The following is a 25,579-nucleotide window of genomic DNA, read 5'->3' as shown; positions in this document are numbered from 1 at the left end:
TTTGAGAACTGATGTGGATGCTTCTAATTAGAGAATTTTTGTACACATTAGCATATTTCCCCCTCAAAACAACTTTGTGAGACAGAAGTTATTTCTATTCTGATTTATTGAATTAAACGACGCTTACCCATGTCTGCTCTTTTCAAACCTGGTATAACCAACTATTATTTTATAAAATACCTGTTGCCCTCCATAGTCTGTGGCATCATTTCTAGGTTCACTTGAAGCTAAGGGTGTCTTTCTGGTCCATTAGAGTTCATGGAAGTTTGGCACATTTTATAGGGTGGTATCTGTAGAATAGCTGTGGCTAATGAACCTAGATTCAAACATTTAGGAGGTGAGTGGTGCTGGCACGAACCAATTTTTAATATCTGACAGAGACTACATCCTCAAATGTACAATATGTTACTGTTAACTGTAGGCACAATGTTATGTAGATCTCCAGAGTTAATTCATCTTGTGTGACTGAAATTTTATATCTGGGGTCACTTTTGATGCAGTTGTTCATTTTCTCATTGATGTTTTTGGGCCACCTACTGTGTGCATGACACCATGGTAGGTATTAGATGTGTACCGGAGAACAAAGTAAATACCAGATTTTCCCTCATGGGGCTTACCAACTAGTGGGAGAAGCAGACATTAAACAGTGATCATCTAATAAATGTGTGGTTATGAAATGCAATGAGTGCTGTGCAGGTAAAGTCTGAGAGTACAAAGAAAAAGTTATTACAAAATATGGATACTCTCCTTGCAGAAGTGTCCATGTAGATATGAGGGTTACAAAGGAGCCAGTCTCATGAAGAAAGACACGAGGAAGCAGCAGGTACAAAGTTTTTCCAGCTGGAAGGCCGCTGATATGTTCAAAGAACTGAAGAAAGGCCAGTGGGCTGGGGAAAGTGGAGAGTAAAGTGGTGACATGAGACTGGAAAGAAAGAAAGACAGGGCCAGATCAGGTGGAGCCTTGCGGCTAAGTTTGGGGGCTTGGCTTTTGATCTTAAGGGCAAGGAGACTCCGTAAAAAGTTGTAAGCAGGGGCCTGACACAATTAGATTTGTCAGCTTAAAAGGGTACTCAAACCAAGGTTGAAGAACAGATTGGAAAGGTCAAGGCTAGCAGCAAGAAACCCAAATTCCAAGGGCATTACCATGGTCCAGGACAGTGGACCAGGTGAAGGCAGCAGAAACGGAGAGAAATGAAAAGATTCCAGATATATCTGTACTGTTTCCCTTTTCCTCCATCTCTGCTTATTACCATATACATCTTCTGTTGATTACAGCCCCAACCACCACCACCACCACCACCACCACCACCACCACCACCACCACCACCACTGCTATGACAACCACCACAGCTGCGCTTCCAACAACAGCCGTGACTACACCTGACCTCACAACCAGAACACTTCAGGCAAGAACAACCACTGCCCTCGCCACAGTGGCAACCACATGCCCTCTGACAACACCAGGCGCCCTTCCTGAGACAACCACAGTGCTTCCGACCACTGAGCCTTCCACGGAAGGGTCCACCCTCACTGCAGGTAGGTGATACAGTTGGCCACGCTTTCCCTTCTGCTGGTCAGATGCACATTGGGTCCCTTGGAACGGGGTTCTTCTGCTGAATGAGCAGCCCAGAGACTTACTCGTGTGTGTGTGTGTGTGTGTGTGTGTGCGCGCGTGCACATGGGGGTGGGGGGGAGTATGTGTTAATGTGTTAGTTTTCCAGGACTATCATAACAAATGCCACAAACCAGGTGGCTTAAACAACAAAAGTTAATTTTTAAAATATGTTTTAATTGATTTTAGAGAGAGAGGAAGGGAAAGGGGGAGAGAGAGAGAAACTTCGATCAGCTGTCTCCTGCATGCCTCCCACTGGGGATTGAACCCACGCAGGCATGTGCCCTGACCGGGAATCAAACCAGGGACCTCTTGGTGCATGAGCTGATGCTCCACCAACTGAGCCAGAGCAGCCAGGGCAGAAGTTTATTTTTTTATCATTCTGGAGGCTAGAAGTCTGAGCTCAAGGTGTCAGCAGGGTTGATTTCTTCTGAGGCCTTTCTCCTGGGCTTATAGATGGGCATTTTTCTCACTATGTCTTAACATGGCCATTTTCCTGTGTGTGTCTGCGTCCTAATCTCCTCCTTTTATAAGGATACCGGTCATGTTGGATTATGGCCCATCCTAATGACCTCATTTTACCTTAATCACCTCTTTAAAGGCTCTATCTCCAAACATTCTGAACTACTGGGGGTTAGGGCTTCAACATATAAATTTGAGGGGTGGGACACAATTCAGTCCATAACAGTGTATATATGTGTGTGTGTGTGTGTGTGTGTGTGTGTGTATTTTCACTAAACTGTTTCTCTTTTTTGCCCTACTCTTTTGTTCTATGTTTTTGAAAAGTTAGCTTTTTTGGCACAAAGACAACAATAAAAAATAGCCCTAAATCTCACCACTCAGCACAAACACTTATTTTCTTTGCTGCCTTTTAGCAAACTTTTTCTCTCTTCCAGAGTCAGAAACGCGCCTTCTCTCTGAGGTGACTTCTGGAAACACTACCCTACTCACACCCAAAGGTACGTGGGCACAGCTCGCTTTTCTTTCCTTAGCCTTCGATCGAGAGAAAGGAAACAGTGAATGGAGTGTCAGATGGGTAGAGATGACTTTTGGACCCTGTGTGCCATGCAGTCCGCCTGGGACAAACCGATGTCCTCCTGTTGACCTCCCAGGAATCTTGGAGATGTTTATTAAAGAACCAGAAAATCTCACCTCAGGTTAGGCCCCAGTTCCATCTGCCAGGGGTTACGTCTCTGCCTGGGCATTAGAGAATGGTTGAGGAAAGGCCTCCAGATGCCTTAAAATATTTTTTGATGGTGAACTGGTTCTACCCACAATCTTTTTTCTTCTTTGTTTTTGTTTCTCCTGAATCCTTCTCGATCCAGCACCTTGGACCTCTCACTGAGTTACTAACAGGGGCTTATCTGAGCCCCTGCCACACTTCAACCTCTGATTCTGAGGATAAGATTATTAGAAAGCAATCATGAGATAGCTTGAAGGTTTTCTTAGGTATTTTTGCTGCCCCAATAAGGCCTAGATCATTTAAATAGCTTTACAATATTCAATTGGCTAATTTTATTATACTCTGAATAGTCACCTAAAGTCCATGAACACTAAACCAATCCATTTTATATGTATTTTTTATCCCATTGGCCTTTAAAATAATCATCTTAAGACACATTTGTATTTTTTTTCTCCTAGAATCCAAAAATTACTTGCAATCCTTGAAGAAAATCAGAAATATATAGAAAAGCACAAAGACAACAATAAAAAAATAGCCCTAAATCTCACCACTCAGCACAAACACTTATTTTCTTTGCGACCCTTTAGCAAACTTTTTCTCTCTTCCAGAGTCCGAAACGCTCTTTCTCTCTGAGGTGACTTCTGGAAACACTACCCTACTCACACCCAAAGGTACGTGGGCACAGCTCGCTTTTCTTTCCTTAGCCTTCGACCGAGAGAAAGGAAACAGTGAATGGAGTGTCAGATGGGTAGAGATGACTTTGGACCCTGTGTGCCATGCAGTCCGCCTGGGACAAACCGACGTCCAGGCAGCATTTGTGACTCACTCACCCCTGTGAAGAAGAGCTAAAGGGAGGGGGGAAGAGGGAGCGAGGGAAGGAGGAGGGGGCAGGAGGTAGAGTGGCTCCTGTGCGCGCTCCGCGGTCACCCGCCTGGGTTCAAGGCCTGCCTCTTACCTGCTGTGTGACTTTGGGAAATTTATTTAATCTCTCTGGGCCTTGGCTTCTTCATTGGTAAAATGGGAATAATAACAATAACACCTTTCTTTTTTCTGAGGGTTAAATGAGAAATGCATGTAGACCACTTCGTACCGTGCGTGGCATGTACCAAACGCGCAGTAAACCTCAGCTCTTCATTTTTTCAATGACAGAAGTCAGTTCAGAGGACAGAGGAACACCCAAAATAGAAGGATAAGCCCTTGCCTAAATTCGTTTTCTCTTTGAAAGCCGTGGGCCCTCCAGCCGACTCCCAGACATGGATGTGGGAAAGGAGGGGCTCAGTGGTTTTTCTCAGCCGGGGGGGGCTGTGCTCTGAGGGTTCCATCTCTGGCCGTGGGAACAGGCTGCCGTCCGCCTGCTCGTCTTGGGATGGAGCTATTTTGGTTTCACCGGGGTCACATCCTACACCCTCGCGCACGCTGGGGTGAAAGCGAAACACGCTAGAAGCTCCAGAGCGGGCTCCTTCCCCCTTCCACCTCATTTCCGAACCCCTTCCTCAGCCGCCTCTGGGAGCCAGGAGCGCTCAGAGGAGGCCCACCCTGTCATTGCTCAAAATACTGCTAACTTACTTTATCTTACATAAATATTATACCAATGCCTTTTGTTTTGTGGGGGATACATAAAAAATAAGGTAGAGATAAAGTTTTCTTTGACTCCCCCTCTTTAATTCCAGCCCCTCCTCTGAGGTCATCGCTGCTATTACTTGAAGACGATCATTCCAGATCTTTTTCTGTTCCCTTAAGGGTGTGTAGGGAAACACACAATTCGATTTGTGTGTGGTTATTTTTAAAGGCTATCACACTGCGTGCGGCTTTCTGCATTTTATTTCCTGCACCTCACATTATATATATGAGACAGCTTTTCCCCTCAGTCCACGTAGATCTGCATCATTATGTTAAATTGCTGTGTAGCCCGGCCGGCGAGGCTCAGCGGTTGAGCATCCACCTAGGATCCAGGAGATAGTAGTTCGATTACCAGTCAGGGCACATGCCCGGGTTGTGGGCTCTGTCCCCAGCAGGAGGCGTGCAGGAGGCAGCCGGTCAATGACTCTCTCATCACTGATGTCTCTCTCTCTCTCTCTCTCTCTCTCTCTCTCTCTCTCTCTCTGTCTCTCTCTCCCTTCCTCTCTCTGAAGTCAATAAAGATGTCTTTATTGATTTCAGAGAGAGGAAGGGAGAGAGAGAGAGATAGAAACATCAATGATGAGAGAGTCATTGATCAAGCCCGCAACCGGGCATGTGCCCTGACCGGGAATCGAACCCTGATCGCCTGGATCCTAGGTCGACGCTCAACCGCTGAGCCAGGCCCGGCCGGGCAAGACATATCTTTAAAAATTGCTGTACAGTATTTCCCCCTCTGGATCCCTGCAGTACCCGCCGCCCCGTGCAGGCATCCTGCTTGCTCCAGTGATTCATCCTTGAGCAGCGTCTGCAGTGAGTGGCCCGAGCGCTTAGGCAGGTGCTTCTCTGGCCAGGGCGGTGACCACGGAGGAGCGCCAGGCCAGAAGAGATGCGCACTTTCAGGTTTAACAGCGATTACAAAATTGTCCTCTGGAAAGGCTGTGCCAATTTGTTTCCCTGCCCACGGACTCTGTGCTTTCCCATACCCTTCCTGCACTTGATAGGGCCATTTGTTCAATGTTTTCAGCCTCCTGAGGAGAGAATGTCATCTTGTTGACCCGATTAACAGAGAGTTTTGGTGTCTTTCTGTATGTTTATTAACCAGAAAGCGGCCATCCTGTAAGTCGCTGAAGGAGGCAATGTCACATCACTCACAGAGGTTCAGCAGATAGGACTGGGGGGACAGACAAGAGTGAGTGGAAGGGGCACGGGTTTTGAAGGAAGGCTATAAATCAGGGTGAAATGCAAGCGATCTCATGTGGAAAAGCTTGGCATGCGCTGCCTCAGGCGGGGGGAAGACAGAAAACCTGGGCTCGATGTTCATGACTTGAGGGAAACTAGGTCTCAGGGATTCAAACCTCCTCTGTCCGTGGGACAGGGCTAGGGTGGGGCTGTTTTCTATCAGAAGAGAAGGTAGCAGGCAGAAAGTGATGAAGGGTGGGCAAGGAGTTGTCAAAATGTTATCATTTATTCCATTTAAATCTCGGACTACTTTACACTGAATTGGGAACAAAAGTTCACCTGAGGTTTTACCTTCTGTCACATTCCTGATTGTTTTCCAGTCTCAATTAAAAGGTTATGCTCTTCCATTTACCATTCTCTCTTCCCCCTGGTTTTGGTAACAAAACACTTATAATAAGAATTACCATCTACTAAGGACTTAGCACTGTGTTAGGTGCTTAGCAATGTGTTAGGTTTTTAACATGCATTTTCTTACTAAAATCTCACAATGACCTCCAGTCAGGTTCAGATATCACCTGCATTTTACACATTAAAACAACAACAGGGTCAGAGAGTTTTTAGACAAGCTTACACCCATGCATGCCTTTCATTGTTTTAACACTATCCACTTGCATGCATAACCACATGTGATTTTCCCCAAAGCCCACAGTATAGATTCCACTATCACATCCACTCAAGAGCTCATGAAGGTTATATAACGTGCCCGGGGAATGACAGGCCTGGATTCAGCCCACGTCTGCGCCACCCTGATTCCACTCTAGCACCGTGCTGTTCTGCTTCCCCTGATGTCCCCGTGGAGGCTTTTGTAGAAAAAGATTACTTCTTCGTTTACCTGAAAGAGCTTTTAACCCATTTCACAGGGCCTGCATGTCTCTGTGGGGTTTTCTTTCTCAGGCTAAATATCCCCAATTCCCTCTTCATTTCTTCACATGATTTTTGGATGGTGAGGCTTCCTTCATGGATTGAGGGTTTAAACTCTTAAAGAGGATCTTGTCAAAATGCCTATCCCCTAAAATTAGCATTACCCAGAAGGCAGTTTCTCACCTTGACTCTATGGCCGCCTAGAATGGAGTTCAGAGATGTGGGGTGATTTTTCCAAGGTCACACAGCTCTTGACACAGATAATAATAGCACCAACAGTAAAAGCCCTCCCAGGTTCTTCCTGCAGCTAAGGGGAGTCTGTTAGGGGAATACAGACTCTTATTCCTCCAGGTATCTAGGAGTTGAAATCATTCCTTCTAGCCTGAGGATCAACTCATTTTTGCTTGGCAGCAGGAATTTGTGAAATGGTTCCAAATTGCCCCCTAAAGACTCAGTCTCGATGGGGTAGGGACTCTGAGGCCAGGTGGGTAGAGCCGAGTGACTATGTCACTTCCTAAATACAACCAGGTGGCCTGGGATTAAGTCCTCTGTTGATTATGTCTCAGGCTCACTTTCACTGCCTCAGTCACACCCCAAACCCTTTCTTTCTAGTCCGCTATTGGGGAGTGGGAAAGGCCTGAAAATATGAAATTGAAATAATAGTAGTGCTTATTTCACAGGGCTATTAGGTGAGGAAATGCGTGAGAAAAAAATGCCTAATGCATAATTACTGGCTAGTAAATGTTAGTCACCGTAATGGATTCCCATTTCCTCTCTTCCATGCATCTCTGTTCCTACTCACACCCCCTCGATTTTGGGCCTGTCCAGCAGGGTAACAAGAGGCCACTTCCAAAATCTCCCAGCTGACTCACTGTTCTTTATAAGGACAAAGTCTTATGTTTTGTTTTGTTTTGTTTTTAAACTGCTGATCCCACCAGCGAAACAACTCCTAAGCGACAAAATTACAAACTTGGGGAAGTTACAAATGTTGAATGTGGACACTTCTCTGCCCCACTATTGGAGTAAATATGTGATTCTGAAAGTTTTTCGCTGACTCCTTTTTAGATGGCTCTACAGAGCTCTCAATTATTGGTTTTATTCCTGTGGATGGATGTCCTTAATCACCTGCTGCCTCTCACTTGTCTTTCTCACATTGCTCAAACTTAGAAATTTACGCTTAGAAATCAAGCTATGGCTGAAAAAGAGCTGTGGTCCAGCTTGCCGTGCAGACACCTCCAAGGACATATCTTCAGCTTTGGTGCCCTCTTCCACTTCTAAGGTGTTTGGTCTGCAGACATCATCGGAAGGACCCCCCACCCAGGGGGACAAATCTTCCCCTCTCTAGTGCTGCCTAGAATGGAGCACAGAGAGGTGGGCTGACTTTTCTAAGATCACACAGCTAGACAGAGGGAGAGTAGGTAGTCGCTGCTAGCTTCTGTGGGTTTTAAACTGTGAACTCTTGGGGACTAAAGGGTTGTTGTCTATGGACAACTGGGCAACTGAGGCCCAGAAAAGGCCAGCAAGTTGAGAGAGGCCTTGCGGTGAGTTAGGAAGGGAGCTGAGACCAGAGGCTGGTTCTGATCTCAGGTACAGCTGGCCTTTGTTCCAGGACTGGCAGCCACTGTCTTTCAACAGAGCCTCCCCCAGGGCCCATTTTCATATTTGATCCTAAAGCATTAGGATTCACTGGTTCTCAGCCCCCCAGATGGATCATTATACCCATCACCAGCATGAAGTCAAAGCTGTAGAACAGATTCAAATTTAATGTACCCAAATGTGCAAGAGGACTGCACTGTCAATCCAGTAAAATTGGAAAAAAAAAGAACATTGCTCTGCTAATAGTGACTTTTTTCTTTCCTCGAGATTTTTACAGTAGCTTTTTTCTGGGTCCCAAGGTTGGGACTGTGAAGGAGTGGGGAACGGGTGCTTTTAGGAACATTTGCTCCAATGCTGTGTCTTCTTGTTTTACAAAACCAGCCTTTGTATCACGGTCCAGAGCAAGCAGGCCTTTCCACGAAATGAAGGATTCTCAGAGGAATAGGTGGTTGGAAATGGGATTTGCTATCTTTATCTTGGCATTTGGTTTGCATAAGGTGGATATTTGGAGGAGGCCTTTCAAAGCTGGCATTCATTGAACGTGGCTTATCTAGTCATTTCTCTGTACATGGCACAGGACATACAGACGTGAGTAAGTCATGACCTCTGTTCTTGAACAGGTCACTCTTCGGTGGTATAGACAGGCTTGTACATAGCAACTAATCATCCAGCGTGCTTTGATTTGGACAGAAGTATGAAAAGGCGCTCTGGGGCTCCAAGGAGGGGAACACAGAGTCCTCCTTAGAAAGGAGGGCCAGGACGATCTCACTCAGTGGCCTCTGAGTTGGTTCTCCAAGGGTGAGGACATCTCATTGAGGAAGGAAGGGTGACGGGGGGAAGACGGCATGAACAGAGACACGGGGACTTGATAAGAGCAGGAAATCTTTGGAGATTGTTGAATAGGCGAGTCGAATCTCATAAAGACAGGAAGCTGGGAGTGGTGTCGGTTTTTGTTTTTGTTTTTAATTTTTTATTTAATGATTTTAGAAAGAGAAGGAGGTTAGAGGGATAGAGAGAAACACCGATTTGTTGCTCCACTTACTTACGCATTCATTGGTTGATTCTTGTATATGCCCTGACCAGGGATCCAACTTGCAACCTTGGTGTATGGGGTCAATGCTCCAACCAGCTGAGCTACCCAGCCAGGGCTAGTCCCGACAGATGGGCTGAAGAATTTAGGTTTCATTCCAGGGTCATAAAGGACCATTCATGTTTTGTTTTGTTTTTGAGTAAGGCATGACATTTTCAGTTCTGCTGTAGGAAGAGGGAAGAGTTGCTCTGCAAGAGTGTGGAAGATGTATCAGAGGGGAGGAAGCCTGGAGGCAGAGAGGCTGCCCAGGGGGCTCCTGCAGTAATTCAGGCTGGAGATGAGTGTCTAGACTAGAATGATGGCAGCAGTAACAACAGAGAGGGGACAGAGTCGAAGCCATTTAGGAGTTAGGCTCGAAAGGACTTGGTGACTGAACTGAGAATGAAGGACGACTAAGTCTCTGTCCTTGGGAGACCAGATCGATGCGATGGGTCAACTGCTGAAGGAACCCCAGGAGGAAGAGTGACATTTGTTTGGGAGATCTTGATTGAATTTGAAGTGACCCTGGGATGTCTAGCAGGCAGTTGGAAATGTGGGGGGTTGGACTCCCTCAGGGATGGCTGGGGAGGGTGGGTGTCTTTGATGGCTGGCACCTACCTCAGATCAAATAGTAATTACTATGATGATTTCTCCTTATAAGTGCTAAATAGGGACTTGCCCCTGTGCCAATACTTTCATGCATATTATCTCATAAGAGACAGTTCAGGGCTGTAGATATAGTTTTGGGAGTCACTGATAATAAATGACACTGGTCGAGCGCTTCCCACAAGCCAGGGCTGGGCTCAGTGCTTTGAGTGCACAGTCTCACCGTGCGGCACTGCCTGGACCTGAGAGGGGTTATCCGGTCGGTGGACGCCAGACCTGTTCGTGGGCCGGAACCACAGGGAGCTTGGTGAAAACAGAGAGTGCCCTGCTTCCCCAAGGCTTGCAGAATTAGAACCAGGCAGGGAGGGAGCCCAAGAAACCATACGTTTAACCAGCTTCCTCGGGAGATTCTTTTGAAGCCAGCCCATCCCTGGCGCCAAGAAGGCATTTAGGAATTGCTGGTGCCATACACTCTCCTTATGCTACTCAGAAGGAAACTGAGGCACCGAGGCACTAAATAGGTTTGAAGAGCAGGGGGGACTGGGCCCTAGGTAGGACCCTCTTCTGGCTCCCAGATCACAGCTCTTTCCCCTACACTGCACTGTCTTATTAAAGACACCATCGGGCCCTGGCAGCCCTGACCGTTTTCTGGGTCCTTGGTTGAAGGAGGGCGTAGGGAGTTGTAGGAGGAATCGCCCTTCCCCGCACAAGTCCAGCGGAAGGTGCAGAGGAGGGCAGGGGAGTGAAGCAAAGCTCACTGTCACCCACAAACGGCGCGGTCAGGAGGAAGGAGACTGCGTGCAGCTGACTTCAAAGGCAACGTCGTTGGTGAGGCATCAGCCGATTTGCTTTCTCTCTCGTGCCCGGCGCTTTCCACGGGCTCGGGTCAGCTGACAGGCTGGCAGTCAGGGGACAGGAGAGACAAAAGGTGGGTTCTCACCATTCTCCTCGCAACAGCATCACGTTCTACCGACCTGGTGGCGTTTTCTTTCACTGCTAAAGTTGGGACTGACCCCGTGTGCTCCTCGCATACAGGGGCTCGCCTTCGGAAAGGCCAAACGGGTAAGATCAAGGAGGCGCCACGTCTGTGGGGAGGCAAACAGGGTGTGAAGGTGCCGAGGGCCGAGCAGAACAGAGCCGCCCTAAGATGGGTCCTCACTAATGTTAACCAAGTGAGCTGGGGACTCGCTCCCACGCCGGACTGTCCCTCCCCGCCCAGCCAGGCCCGCAGGCATCTCTGGCTTCCAGGGGTGGGACTGCAGAGATCTCTGGCTTCCAGGGGTGGAATTGCAGACACCTCTGGTTTCACAGGGGTGGGACTGCAGAGATCTCTGGTTTCACAGGGGTGGGACTGCAGAGATCTCTGGTTTCACAGGGGTGGGACTGCAGAGATCTCTGGTTTCACAGGGGTGGGACTGCAGAGATCTCTGGCTTCCAGGGGTGGGACTGCAGACATCTCTGGCTTCCAGGGGTGGGACTGCAGATATCTCTGGCTTCCAGGGGTGGGACTGCAGATATCTCTGGCTTCCAGGGGTGGGACTGCAGAGATCTCTGGTTTCACAGGGGTGGGACAAAAGGGTAAACCTCAGCGAGCAAAGGGTAAACCTCAGCGAGCGCTGTGACGAGGTGCCTGTTCTCCCCACTGTGAAAAAGTCGGTGAATAAAGGTGCCAACGCCCTTTGGCAAGTGCCTAGTGGTGGGACCCGTGACGCTCAGCGGCCCGGCTGAGGGGAACACATGTGGAATTCCCACTCAGATGTCATTGCACCACCATTTACTGTCATCACCAGTTAGGCAGCGGTGGACAAGATACGGGACCTCTCTGGGCCTCAGTTTCTTCTTCTTTCCATCCTGCTGCCCAAGTTGACTTGATTATGAGTCTCCTTGCCTCGCAGATTCATTCTGAAGTTCAAACGTGATAATAAATGTCAGAGCCTCGTGTCCTTTCAGCTGCTCATGTGCTCATCACTGTCATCATCCACAATGATAATTATTAAAATCTCGTTTCCTAAATGGCGCCCCCCTAGGCAGTGGGGGGGGGGTTAGGGAGGTGGCTAGGGGTGCACCCCAAATGGCAGTGTTCCCGCTGTGCTGAGAAGCAGCGCGGCCGTGCCCTCTCCAGCGCCGGTCTTTCCCGAGCAGGTGTATCTGAGCTCCTGCCACGTTTTCCAAAGGCCACAGAGCTCAGAGGGCAGGGCCTGGGCTCCCAGGTAGATAATCCTGGCTCTGAGGTTGGCTCACTCCCCCCCAGCTATGTGGCTGGAGCAGGTGGCCTGCCGTCTCTCCGCTGCAGGGTTTCTACTGTCGGATGGACAGTGATGGTGCCGAGTGCAAAGCGTTTTCTGAGATCAAACGCGGGAAGCACTTTGCACTGTGCTGGGCATGTAAACAGTGCTTGGTGTAGAGTATCCATTTATTTTTAAATTTTAAAAAATATGTTATTGATTTCAGAGAGAGGGAGGGAGAGGGAGAGAGAGAGAAACATCAATGATGAGAGAGTCACTGATGGGCGGCCTCCTGCACGGCCCCTGCTAGAGATGGAGCTGCAGCCCGGCATATGCCCTGACCGGGAATCGAACAGTGACCGGAGTCCTGGTTCATAGGTCGACGCTCAACCACTGAGCCACGCTGGCTGGACTAGGGTATCCATTTATTATCGTTGTTGTCATTATCAATAATTCTGAAGGTAAAATGTGCACCTTGATGCTTCCCTCAATCAATACTTATTGATCGGCCGGTGTGGGCAGGGTAAAGCTGGACATTGCTCTTCAGACAGGAGCCCAGTGGGGAAGGATTAGGGGTGAGGTCTTGTCTGTGCTTCACCAAGGTCCTCAGATATCAACATGTAAGTGCAATAGCCTGGGGCGGTGACTCTGGGCTGTCACAGGGTGTGAGGCACCCCGGGCGGGGGCAGTGGAAGGTGGAGGCTTAGTTCAGAACTGGGGTGGCTCTAATAATGGTGTCCTTGAGTCTCTGGCTTTCCTCTGTTACCACATCTACGTGAACTGTGAAGACATCTTGTCATTCCTTCCTCTTTATGAACCACATTGGTGCCAACACAATTTGCTCTCTGTTCCCTTTCAAAATTTACAAACGGACCCCACCCAGTGTTGTCCTTGGAGCTAAGGAACATCTGACTCAGGCCTGTAATGCTCTATTGTTTCAATTAGTGTAGGGTGCTCTTCTTGACCATGCTATATGTTAAAAACGTGTGTGTGTGTGTGGGGGGGGTCCCCAGAATTTAATGGAAGTATATGAATTCAGTAAATGTGTGTGTCTACTTTCAAAAGGCATTTTATAATTCCGGATCTACCTTAATGCTGCTAGGCAAGGTCAGAAAATATGGGTTCTAGCCACTCTCTTTGTAACTCACTCCTGTGGAACTGGCATGAGTGAAATTCTCTCTCTATATATGTTTTTCTACTGATTAAAGAAAGGAATCAGAGAAAGTAATTTCAAATTCCTCCCGACTCTAAACTTAATTCAGATTGTGATTTTGGATCCCTTTGCTATCCTCTGGATTTTTAAGACCATAGCACCAATGATCCACAAGGGGGCAGCATAAGCCAATGCTACCTAGGAAAGAAAAGAAACTGATCTCCGAAGGCTTGAAGTTGTCACTTTCCAAACTCTAGGATTGTGTTAAGATGGCATCATTGAATGGACTTACTTTAGAATTAAATTTGTTTTAAAAGTAGAGGCAGATGAGTCTCAGCGTCTATGAATTCAATGATGAGTCCACATGTGTATTACGAGTTTTAAAATGTGTCCACTGAGGAAAGGGAGAGCTTTTATTTCCAATTGGTTTCTGTCAGGGAGCCCACTGGTTATAGAGATTGTGTTTCCAAATAGGATTTTAATAGCCTCTTTTTCTCTTCTCTCAGAGTGGTTACAATCATGATTTTTTTGTCATTCAGAGTTGGGTTTCTTTTATGGTTTGTGTTGCCTCGGGCAAACCAGGTAAACACTTTCAGCCTCAGTTTACACATCTGTAAATGGGTTTTGTAAGCACCAAATGAGATATTTTACATGAAGTCCTCATCCCTATGCCGGGCATGCAGTAGCGCTCAAATTGATTACGAGAGGGAGTTTCTAGTAATTTTGAATTAAATTTCAGCTAATGGGATGGGAACGGGGGTGATGTTTAAAATGGATTCTTAAAGAATTTCTAAAACTGCAATGTCTTTCCAGAACTGTGCATAGCGCATAGTTTTATTTGAGTGAGAAAGTGGGTTCTCGTCTTCAGCCTTAGGCATAACCGTCTTGAAGAGCAAGTCTCTCACCACCCTCGGGTCTGAAAGTCTGAAAGTTTTCAGAGTAAAATTGTGCTCAGATGTAACACATTTAATTCTCTAACTCCACGAGTGTGGTTTTTGCAACAGTAGACTGACTCTGCCAGGAGTCGGCAAACTTTTTCTGTAAGTGGCCACATAATACATATTTTAGGCCTCGCAAGCCATAGTGTCTCTGCTGCAACTCCTCAACTCTTCCTTTTCAGTGCAAAAGCAGCCAGGCGCACACACAGACAAATTGGTGTCACTGTGCTTCAATTAAACTTTATTGACGGACACTGAAATTTGAATTGCCTGCAATTTCCATGTGTTATGAGTCACCATTCTTTGGATTTCCCCACAACCATTTAAAGTATTTAAAAATGATTCTTAGCTCTCAGGCTGAACAAAAACAGGCAGCGGGCTGGACTTGGCCCTCTGGCCTTAGTGTGCCAACCCTTCAGCTATACCACCCAGATATAGAACATTCCTTAGAAAGGGCAGAAGTGAGTCTGTTCCAATAGGGCTCCTCTGAACTATTCACCGATCATTGCCTACCTACTAGATTGTCCTTTGAAGGTAAAGGTGGTGTTTTTATGCTACAGTTTTAACATTTAAACTTTATTTTTCATGTTATAAAATAAATACATGCTCTTGTAAAAAAAAATTTAAGCCCTATAAAGTGAAAGTTCCTTGTATTCCAAACATTACCTACCCTCCCATTCCACCCCTATCCTACCCCAAATGACCAAGATAAAAAGATTAATTACTGTAACAGTTTGAGCTACATTCACTCAGATCATTTTGTCCTACTAACATAGCAACATATATGATTATTTTTTATAAAATTTCCAAAATTTTTACAAATTACTCTCTATATTGTTTTAAACTTGCTTTAAAATTCACTCAACAATTTTGTTCAACACATTTTTACTGTAAAGCTGCTATGTATCATGCATATATTAGATGGAACCATACGAAATGGCTGGTTTAAATTATTTTTTTTTTAAACTTTTTATTTTGAAATAATTTTAGACTCACACAAACTTGCAAAAATGGTACAGAAAGGTCATACATTCCTCTGGCTTCTCCCAATGGTAACATCTCACATTACTACAGTACATTGTCAAAACCAAGAAATTGACTTGGTACAACACAACTAACTAGTCTACAACCTCTAGCTGGATTTCACTCATTTTTATATGTATTCATTATTTTAAACAAACAAACAACATATCTATATCTATATAGAGATGGATGTTGGTAGATATATATTCTGTACATCTTTGCAGGTCAGTACTCTTGGACTAGGGAGGTTGTTTGCTAATAACACCACCCAAACGGTCTTTGGCTGTGGGTTGATCGGTTTCTGATACCTGCCCTCAAAGTTTCACTTAGAAGGTCACTGTGGTACTGCTTCAGAGAAATGACACATACCCCAAGGGTTAGCTGCTGACTCAGGCATCTTAGAGAGTTTCCGGCGATTAACACGTGATACATACAATATTTTACAGTTAAAATTTTTACATTTGAAAAAATTTAGAAATTATGCAAAATTCTCTGTACAAAGTCATCCAGAAATATAAAGGTTAAAATGGACATAGGCCCAGCCAGGTGAGGCTCAGCGGTTGAGCATTGACCTAGGATCCAGGAGATCGCAGTTCAATTCCCGGTCAGGGCACATGCTCGGGTTTCAGGCTCGATCACCAGTCGGGGGTGTGCAGGAGGCAGCCGATCAATGACTCTCTCATCATTGATGTTTCTATCTCTCTCTCCCCCTCTCCCTTCCTCTCTCTGAAATCAGTAAAGATATATTTAAAAATAAAAAAATAAATTAGAATAAAATAAAATAAAAGGACATAGTATATCAGTTGGTGAAATAGGAGCATTTTCAGATGAACAAACTCAGATGCCCCAGGTCACACAGCCAGGAAACTTTGGTAAAGATAAATACTTAGTGCCCTGGCTGGTGTGACTCAGTTGGTTGAGCATTGTCTCATGCACCAAAAGGTCACCGGTTCAATTCCCGGTCAATGCCTGGTTTACAGGCTCAGTCCCCTGCCGGGGTGCATGTGGGAGGCAACCGATCAATGTTTCTCTCTCACCTTGATGTTTCTCTCTCCCCTTTCCTCTCTCTCTAAAATCAATAAAAACAGATTTTTTTTTTTTTTTAAAAAGAAATACTTAGTAATGGTAAAGTATAAGGAGAGCTGAGTGGTAGCCTCATAACGTTCCAAGGTCTGGGGTCAAAAGTTTTACAGAAATTTCAGTTTGCCTGAGTTGCGTGCATACTGTGAACCCTGAGCAGGGGCAAAGGCACCTGCTAAATAGAGCTCCTGGTGGTTAACTGGGCTCAAATACAGAAGCAGAGCTTAGTAGCGATTTCTGCATAAGGTCCTTTCACACAAACCGCACTTCCCGGAGAGGCCTCTGCACGAAGCTGCCTGCTGTGCTTCTACCATCGAAGGTGGTCCGTATACAGGAGCTGCTGGGGTCCCATTTCAGCCAATGGGGCTGAGAGTCCCCCACCCCCGCGCAGCTCAGGCCAATCAGAGCGGGGCTATTCTGACCACACAGAGCAGTGCCTTTGGACCAACCAAACTGTGACGACCCAGAGTCCTCATTTGCATGAGGACTCCTGTCACTACAAGCCAGCTGTCCTTTGGCTCAGAAAGCGCACTTTCCACTGAAGACCGTTTCCCCAGCCAGAGCTGAAATATCAGCGAGATCGCCCGAGCAGACCCTCTGGGAGCAGAACAGAGCCGGGCAGAGCTGCCTAGCTGGAGAGGGACCTGGCCCCGGGGCCACAGGCCCTTGGGGCAGCCTCACAGCCATGGCTACATCGCTGTTGAGCTGTTTGCACTGAATAAAGTTTCCTTCTTCACCACGCCCCAAACTGGGGACTCCTCTTGGCAATAAATTGGTACCAATGACCATCAGTTAACAATACCAAGAACCCAGGAGCCTAAAATTAAACCAGCAAGCTAATTGTCTAATTTACGGTGAGAACTCTAGATGCCAATGGGTCATTTTTTTGGGGGGGGGTGGGTATTTTTTATGTAAATGTATTCTTACTCGGTTGGAAAACCTAATATTAATCAGAAGTATTGGTGAGTACATGACTTGGGAAAAAGTGTGGCTACTTGTAAGATTCTTTTGTTGTTGTTATTTATTTTAAGACAGACAATACACATACATGGCAAAGGTACAAAGTGTACAAAAATTTTAAAATGAGAAGTCAATCTTCCTTTCATCCCTTGTGCCCATCCCCAGAACCCCTGTTCTCTTGGAAGATCTTAATGACCAGAGTGTCTGTATTAGTTTCCTGTTGTTGCTGGAACAAATTACCAGAAACAAAGTGGCTTAAAACAACACAGATTTATTATCTTACAGTTCTGGAGGTCAGAAGTCCTAAAATCAAGGCATTGGCAGGGTTGAATTCCTTCCCTGTTCTCTAGGGCAGAGTCTGTTTCCTTGCCTTCTCCAGCTCCTAGAGGCCACGTGCATTCCTTGGCTTGAGGCCCCTTCCTCCCTCTTCAAAGCCGGCAACGTGGCACCTTCAGATCTCTCTCCCTCTGGCCTCGTCTTCCATCATCACATACCCTGACTTGGACATTTTTGCCTACCCCTTAGAAGGATCTTTGTGACCCATTGGGCTCAGTAGCTAATCCAAGACAAACCTTTCCCTCTCAAGATCCTTGGCTTAATCACATTGCAAAGTCTCTTTTGCCACATAAGAAAACATATTCACAAATTCTGAAGATCAGGTCGTGGACACTTGGGTGTCATTCTGCCTATCATGGTCTCCCAACTGTTGGAGAGACAAATGGCGCTTTTTCCTTCTAGACCAGATTAATAATGAATTCTTATTAACAAGTAGAAACATTTATTGATAATTTGTTTACACACACTTCCATATTCATATATACATTTTGAAATATACCCCTCCCAGATGAATGTTTAAAGGGTAAAATTTAAATAGATATCAAATGGACACTCTCATTTCCGCCGTACCCAGTGGCTGGCCTTGCACCCTCATGGTCAACACCAAGCCCTCTTTGGAGACCACTGTGTGGGCCCATCCCTTTTTCTAGACCCAGGACAATGACTTATTGTACTGAACATTTCCTCTTGCATGCATGTTGAATACCGTGCTTTGTACTTGGTACAACTGTGCTGGAACAAATTGAACCAGGTGGCTGAAAAGGACAGGAATCTGTTCTCTCATAGTTCTGGAGGCTAGAAGCCCGAAATCAAGGGGTCAGCAGGGCCTTGCTCTCTCTGAAAGCTCAAGAGGAATATCTTTCCCTGCCTCTCCCAGCTTCCGGTGCCCCAGGAACCCCTTGGTTTATGGCAACATCAATCCAGTCTCTGCCTTCATCTTCATGTGGCCTTCTCTGTGTCTCTCTCTGTGATGTCTTCTCTTCTTGTAAGGACACCAGCCATTGCGTCCAGGGCCTATCCTAAATCTAGGATGATTTCACCTCAAGATCCTTACCTAGTTACATCTGCAATGACCCTGTTTCTAAATATGGTCACAATCAGGTTCTAGTGGACGTGATTTTTGGGGAAACAATATTCAAACCGCTATAAGTCCCCTGTCGCGGAATTGTTTTTCTTGCAGATAACAACACAAAAACCAATAGTCTCGACTCGTCTTACCCACATCCCCTAGCCCTTCGCATCACTACACTTCACAAGGAAAAAAAAATCCCTGATTTGTGTTTCTTGTTGCTGTTTTGTGTCCTACCCTGTGGACCTTGTAGTGCTTCCCACTGAGGCTTTGGGCATTTTTTTTTGAAGGAAAAAAAAAAAAGAAGAAAAAGTGTTGTTTGGCATCATTCGGCAGCTTTTGTGTTTGCAGGATGTCTCCCCCATTAGACATCTCCAATTTAAAATACAGATTAGCTCAGACAAAACTGGCCCAGGCCGGCTTTTCTCTTTGATGGTTTCAGTTTCAGGCTTATCCATCACAAATGATGGTAGTACAACAGGATTTTGAAAGAAAAGGGGTAGGAGTTTTGAATTCTTACCTGCGGTTTCCAGCTCTAGGGGATAATAGCAGAGAGTAAAACAAGAACTGAGCTGTAGGATATAAAACACTCGACTTCGCCCCTCGGACCCTCGGAGCTCTCTACTCCTAGGGTTTCGACAAGTCACTTCTCTGGTAGCAAACAGCGAGCCTTAGGAAACCAACTGCACTTCTCCTCTTGCCTCGCGTGCGAGGACGCTGGGGAAATAGTGCGCAGTTGCAGTGATTAGTCGCCTGGGCGTTTATTCCACTCAGGCCTTGGCTCCGTGTGGCATGGCGTTCGGTTTCTATCAGAAGGTTGGATAGCGCTATGCTTTTGCATCTTTCCTGGACATCTTCTCCTGCCCTGGCCTCTGCTCACTTTCTACCCATTTCTTCCATCTCCTCCTTTGTTTCCTCGGGTTCCCCAGGACCCCCATTCATCCCCGTCTGGACATGCAGCCCTTGGATTTCTTACACACTGTGAGGATGTGAATGGCTCCCTGGATATTGATAACTCTCAAACCAGTATCTCCAGCTGAACCATTTCTTGAGCTCCAAGTATGTGTCAGGGAGTGTTGGGGTTCCTGGGTTGAGGAGGCAGAGGGGGACCCCTCCTCATGGAACTTAATTCTAATAACTCGCACTGAACCACGATGCTGGCTGGTGCGCCTCCCCCTCTGCCCACCCTCCCCAGCCCCTGTCCATTCCCCATCATTCTTACCTTTGGACTGTTAGGGCAACTAGCCCTCTGGTCTCCCTCCTCCGAGGTGCTGTAAGTGTTGTGAGGGCGAGGCCACACCATATTCAACTCAGGAATAGTGCCCGGAACAGTGCTCAGCACTTGGCACATCCTCAGCAGGTTCTTCCTTGTCGGACTCAAAGATCCGTTATATACAAATGACTCCACCTCTCAGCTTAAAATTCACATCCTCAAGGACACTTTCCTCGGCCCTTCAGACAGGTCAGCCACGCTCATGGAGTGGCCCTATGATATACTATTTATTCCCAGAATTTTGCACGATTGTAACTGTTTTTCGACTAGACACATTATTTGTTTAAATTGGGTCTTCTGCACTAAGTTGTAAATTCCACTGACAAGGTCAATGGTATAGCTACCATAAGTGCTTGGCCTATCATAAATATCTGTAGCTGTTTGTTAACTGATAGAGTGACACATTTTATTGTTGGATAAAAATCCTGAATGCATTGCTGGGGCCTCCAGATGGACCCAATTGCCCGCTGGCCTAATGTCTCACTCTGCCTGTCTATAAAATGGGGATGTTCCTCTTGGGTAATGTTGGATAGCAGATGAGCCTTAGATAAAACCGTATCAAAACAAATGCTCATAAGTAAATTGCACCAGAAAAGATGATATTCAAAGATTAAACACATCAACTGAAATTCTATCTGAGCTTTGGAAAGCTTATTTCAAAATGTGATATTTCATTCTCTCAGAAGAAATACAAACATTTTCTCTCCTGTTCCCTTCCCAGCCACTGAGATGACAGATTTTGTGGATGAAGCTGAACCAGGACAGGTAAACATTTTCGTGAAGTATTTGAAGTGTATGACTTAGATTTTTAAAATCTACGCTCGAGGCCTGCAGAAATGGACTAGGGAGAGCATATACATCTAAGCTGCAAAATGCATGGCAACGATTCTGAAATAGCTAAGGAATTTGTAGACTTGTACTCTTGAAGGAAATAACATCAATATTATTACTTCTATATGTGCAGATGCTCTGAAAAGCAAAAAGAAAAATAGTACAAAAATATGGAAAATCGCTGTGTGTTCCTTCTGCATGGCCCAGGGTGACTGACACCCTGCAGAGTTGTCACCTGCCACACGTGTTCCTATGTTCTTTATGTTTATTATTATTACAGGAGCGACTCAAGCCTCACTAGTTAAAAAACTTCAGGCAGTACAGACATCTGAAAGGAAAAGTGGCCCTGGCCAGTGTGGCTCAGTGGTTAGAGCATCTCCCTGCGCACAGAAGGGTCTCGGGTTTGATTCCCGGCCCCGGTCAGGGCCCGTGCAGGAGGCAGCCAGTTGATGTGTCTCTCTCACATCAGTGTTCCTCTCTCTCCCCCTCCCTCCTTCCTTTCCACTCTCTCTAAAAATCAATGGAAAAAATATCCTCAGGTGAGGGTTAAAATAAATAAATTAAAGGACAAATGAAGTCCCCCCTCCCCCCCTTTCCTGTCCCCTCTCTCTCCTCAGAGAGGCTGCTGTCCCGTCCTTGCCGCTGCGGTGGAGGACGGGGCCGCAGGCGGAGCACGGCCTGGCGGGCATGTGGCGCAGCCCCCAGGGGAGCTGGATGCCGCCTGCCCAGCGGCGCTTCTCAGTGGTGCCAGGGCCCTTTCACACTCATAAAAACGAACACTGAGAAACGAAAAACAACGTGTATTCATTGAAAAATAAAAATAACAAATCCATTCTACGTTAACACAAGTAACATACATTTCATGAAAAATAACTGCATTTTTCCAAAGGAGAAAGTATTAGTGAGGAAAGTGGCAGTGTTTTACACTCACCAGTCTCAGTGTCTGGCTCAACCGCAGAGAGAGATTCTCACGCCTGCCTCCATAGGCCATCATCAGGGAGGTGAGATCATCACCTCACACGCCCTGTAACCTCTGCGAAACTCCACTGCACCTCTCAGGAGACAATGACAGTCAAAGTGGCAAATAATGTCTCACGAAAATCGTTTTAATCTCAAGGGTCCCCTGGCTCCACTTTGAGAACCACAGCTGTAGGAAATGTGAAACTGAGTTCCATTTGCTTTTTGATCTTGTTGCCCCTAGAAGTCTGAGTCAGCCACGGAAGGGCTGCCCGGGGCGGGGGAGAGCTCAGAGGACTCAGGCGGGGGCCTAGGGATCTGGTAGTGAACTCGGCTCCCGGCACCCTTCATTTTTTACCTTCAGACGCCTGAGCCCCACAGCCCGTGTGCCTGGTGTCTAAGACTTAGGAGAATTTGGGAGTGTGGGTCAATGTTTCGGGGTTTCGGAAATTTAAAGGCATTTTTATGATCTGTAAGGTTGGCTTTATTTTGATCTTGAGACACACGGGGCAAAAGGTGGTGAGATGCGGTGAAGCTCTGGCCGGTGAGGGGTGTGGTTGGGAGGGAAACTCCTGCGAGGGCGACGTGCGGAAACAAGTGGTCCGATCGTCCTCCCTGTGTCCCACCAGGCGATCAGGATGGACAGCGCCTTCCTGGCGAAGATCATTGCTTCCTCCCTGGGATTTGTGCTGTGTGCATTGATCGTAGGGCTGTTCCTTCGAGGTAAGGATGGGTGAAGCCCTTTAGAGCGGTGGAGTCTCCAGGGGGACCTGGGAGTAGGTCAGCGCCACTCCTCGCTCCTTTCCTCCATTCCCCGAAGTCCCGTTTCTACCACTGTCTCCCTCCTGGTCAAGGAGGTGACAGGTAAACCCATTCTCCCTAAGATGCTGAAAGCTTCAAGTCTCATCCTCCTGATAGAGTCCTATTTTTGGAAAATAAAAAACCACCAACAAGAGCACCTTCATTTATAGGACACTTACTCGGTGTCAGTCCTGATGCTAGACTCTTCACTGGCCTGACTCACTCCATCCGCAGCACTGCGCTCAGTGGAAAGTGCTGTTATCATCACTGTCTTGGGTGGAGGAAACCCTGGCCCCGTATCTGTCTCTGGCTAGGATTGCCCCAGGGAGGAAGCCATGAATGATCCCTGCTCTTTTTATTTGTCTCCTTAACGCAAGCTCTTAACCTGGGGTGCACAGATGGAACTTAGGGGACGAGTGAGTCCCTTGAAATCCCGTACAAAAGCGCTTGTACGTTCTTACCTGCATTTTTCAAGGGGGAGGGTCCATAGTTGTCATGAAATTCTCCATCTGGTCCATGACCTTGCACCCCGCCCCTCACTTCCGAAAGAACTTTTAAAACGCCGCAAAAAGGAGTCATGAAATAGGGTTTATAGTTTTCATGCAAAGTATAGGCATGTGGCATCGTGTCCTGCTGTAAATGGGGGGTGGGGAGGATTGTTCTGAAATTATTAACGGAAACTGTTTCAAGGTAGCGAGTGAGGAGATAAGAGTAGTAATCATCTCAGCCTGTTTGAGCAACAACAGGGAGACTTGCACATTTTGAAACCTGCCCCTAGTGAACGCTGCAAAAGGAAATTTCCAAAGGCATGTAAGGCTCCTGAGGAAGTGTTTTAAAACCCAAATGAGCACTAGAATTGCGGCCGGGCAAATGACTCAGGTTTGAGGCAGCTTAACACCATTGCCCACAACGTTGGAACAACTTTGTCTTTGATGGGCCCTGCCCGGGGCCCTAAAGAAGCAGTCATTTGATCCAGGAAAAGGAATGGCTTTCCCTGCCGAAGCCAGTCCCTAGGTCCTCACCTTTAGACTACGTCTGCTTTTCCTAAGGTGGTAGTGGGCTCCGCCAGCATTTCAAATGTCCTAGCACAGCCCTATGCTTATACTGTGGCCTTGTCTTTCCAGGGAAAGTCATGAAAACCAATTGCTTCCAGAAACACACAAGGTAATTCATCTTGCATGACTGATCGTTGTAATGATAGTACAAGGTGTTACAAATGATTAGATACTACTCAGTGGTTTAATGACTTGTGCTTGTGTTCTGATTAAATACAGGGTTGGAGAGATGTGACATTAGAGGTGAAAAAGAGGTGGGGACTTAGCTCACATTTACCTCCGCCTTGGTTAACACTGTTAACGTTTGTCCAAAGTGCAACTGCAAAGGCAGGTTGCATTAATAGAAGTATGACACCCAAAAGAAAGAAGGTGACACGTCACTCTACTCTATGCTAGAAGTTCTTTGTTTGACTCTGGGGAACTTACTTTAAAGGACATTGTTAAACTGGAGTTTATGGAGAGGAGAGTTGGCAATATGGACAATGAAAAAACATAGAATATCATTCCTGGGATATGGCTTCCTCTGCACAATTAGACCATGGGAGCAGTTTTTTTGTGTGTGTTTTTGTTTTGTTGTTGTTTTTAATAGTTTGAAGAGTCTCTGGAAAAGGATTTTGGATATCTGTCCAGTTCTGTAACTTTTTGGGAAAGAAATAAAAAGATTTGGTGTAAACTGTGATGAAGATCTTAACTTCACTTAAAAATTACATCAATACCACAATATTTGTTAACAAATAAACACTAACAAGTGAGGAAACTGAGGCTCAGTAAGGTGACATTCCAAGATCATAGTTGGAGATTAAAAAAAAAACAAAAAACATTTTTAGGTTGTGATTTTATATTTTCTAATATAGAAACTTCTAAATCCCCCATTAGACTAGGTTGACAAAATCCCTTTATCCCCTGCAGCCTCAGTTTTCCCATCTGTGAAATGAGAGTTGGGCTGGGCCCTTTTAACTCTTACAGCCTTGGTTAGTTGTGCTGTGAATCGGCTGCATCCATTTATTCCTGGTCTCGGAGGTTCCCATGATCAGCCTCTTTTCTCTTTGTAGGCTACACAACCCTGGAGAAAGTAAAAACGTCCTCGATGACATACAGCACGGAAGAGAAGATGAAGAAGGTCTTTTCACACTATGACTTGCCACTTTTGCTTAGAATGGAGGACAGGGGCAGGACGTGTGAATTGTCAAAATAAGTCTTAGATTGTTTGTTTGTTTGTTTGTTTGAAGCCCCATCAGTTCCACTGGTGTCACTGAGCCAGCCTTGCTTTAGTTTCGCAAGAGAAAGGTACTTCAGAGACCATACCTTCTCTGCTAAGTGACCTTGCACACTATGCTTGAACCCTTTCAGTGATGATGCGCTCACTACCACACCTAGGGGAGTCCATTCAGTCTCAGGGCAGTTCTGAGGCTTAGAAATATGGAAAACAAAGTCTGTCTCCAGATAGCATCTGCCTGTCAGCCCTAGCTGAACTCATGGTGCTCACACAGAACATGGGAAACGTAGTGCCCCAGGTACCGGAAGGAGAGCCCCACGTCTCTGTAAATTACCTCGCCTCCGGGACATGATTTCTGGTACCTCCTCTCCCTAGCTGCCTTTATCTTGGATGCATTTGCATCTCTCTCTTTACGCCCAACTGTCATAGTGGGGTGCCCCGCTCCAGGTGTGGTGGGAGCAGCCCTGGGCCTATGCTTCATCAATAATGCAGGGAATGACGTGGAAGATCGCACCATAATTTTGACTCACCTCTAAAACTCCTTGGTTTTCTATTATTTTCTGTTCGCATTTGAGTGTCTTTAGAGGTGACCCTAGTGTCACACCTTAATTCTTGTTTGGGAAATTTAATTTTGGAAACAACCAAGAGTCCATCAGAGCAAAATGTGGTGAATGACGTGGACATTCCAGCAGGGCCAGTGCGTGGATGTGACCGTAAAGCCATGCAGGTTAGTTTCTCTAAACATAACTCATGGAAATTGGCTTCTCAATAGGAACAGATTTATTTATTTTATTTTATTTTTTAAAATATGTTTTTATTGATTTCAGAGAGAGGAAGGGAGATGGAGAGAGAGAGAGAAACACCGATGATGAGAGA

At 46.2% G+C, this 25,579-nt stretch overlaps 1 protein-coding gene across 1 annotated transcript in view; it reads left to right on the top strand.

Moving 5' to 3' along the window:
- TIMD4 (T cell immunoglobulin and mucin domain containing 4) overlaps window positions 1-24,624 on the top strand; it is a 31,087-nt gene extending 6,463 nt beyond the window's left edge. The window contains exons 3-8 of the mRNA XM_087816089.1: window positions 1,276-1,536; window positions 2,509-2,575; window positions 20,527-20,608; window positions 22,261-22,354; window positions 23,557-23,596; window positions 24,540-24,624. Of these exons, the coding sequence (XP_087672215.1) occupies window positions 1,276-1,536; window positions 2,509-2,575; window positions 20,527-20,608; window positions 22,261-22,354; window positions 23,557-23,596; window positions 24,540-24,624 (629 nt within the window). The remainder of the gene's footprint in view (window positions 1-1,275; window positions 1,537-2,508; window positions 2,576-20,526; window positions 20,609-22,260; window positions 22,355-23,556; window positions 23,597-24,539) is intronic.
- The last annotated feature ends 955 nt before the right edge of the window (window positions 24,625-25,579 follow it).

Source organism: Miniopterus natalensis, chromosome 4 (assembly GCF_054644295.1).
Source record: "Miniopterus natalensis isolate mMinNat1 chromosome 4, mMinNat1.hap1, whole genome shotgun sequence".
Taxonomy (NCBI): domain Eukaryota; kingdom Metazoa; phylum Chordata; class Mammalia; order Chiroptera; family Miniopteridae; genus Miniopterus; species Miniopterus natalensis.
The sequence above is the reverse complement of the archived record's forward strand: the minus strand, read 5'-3'. Positions and strand labels throughout refer to the sequence as shown.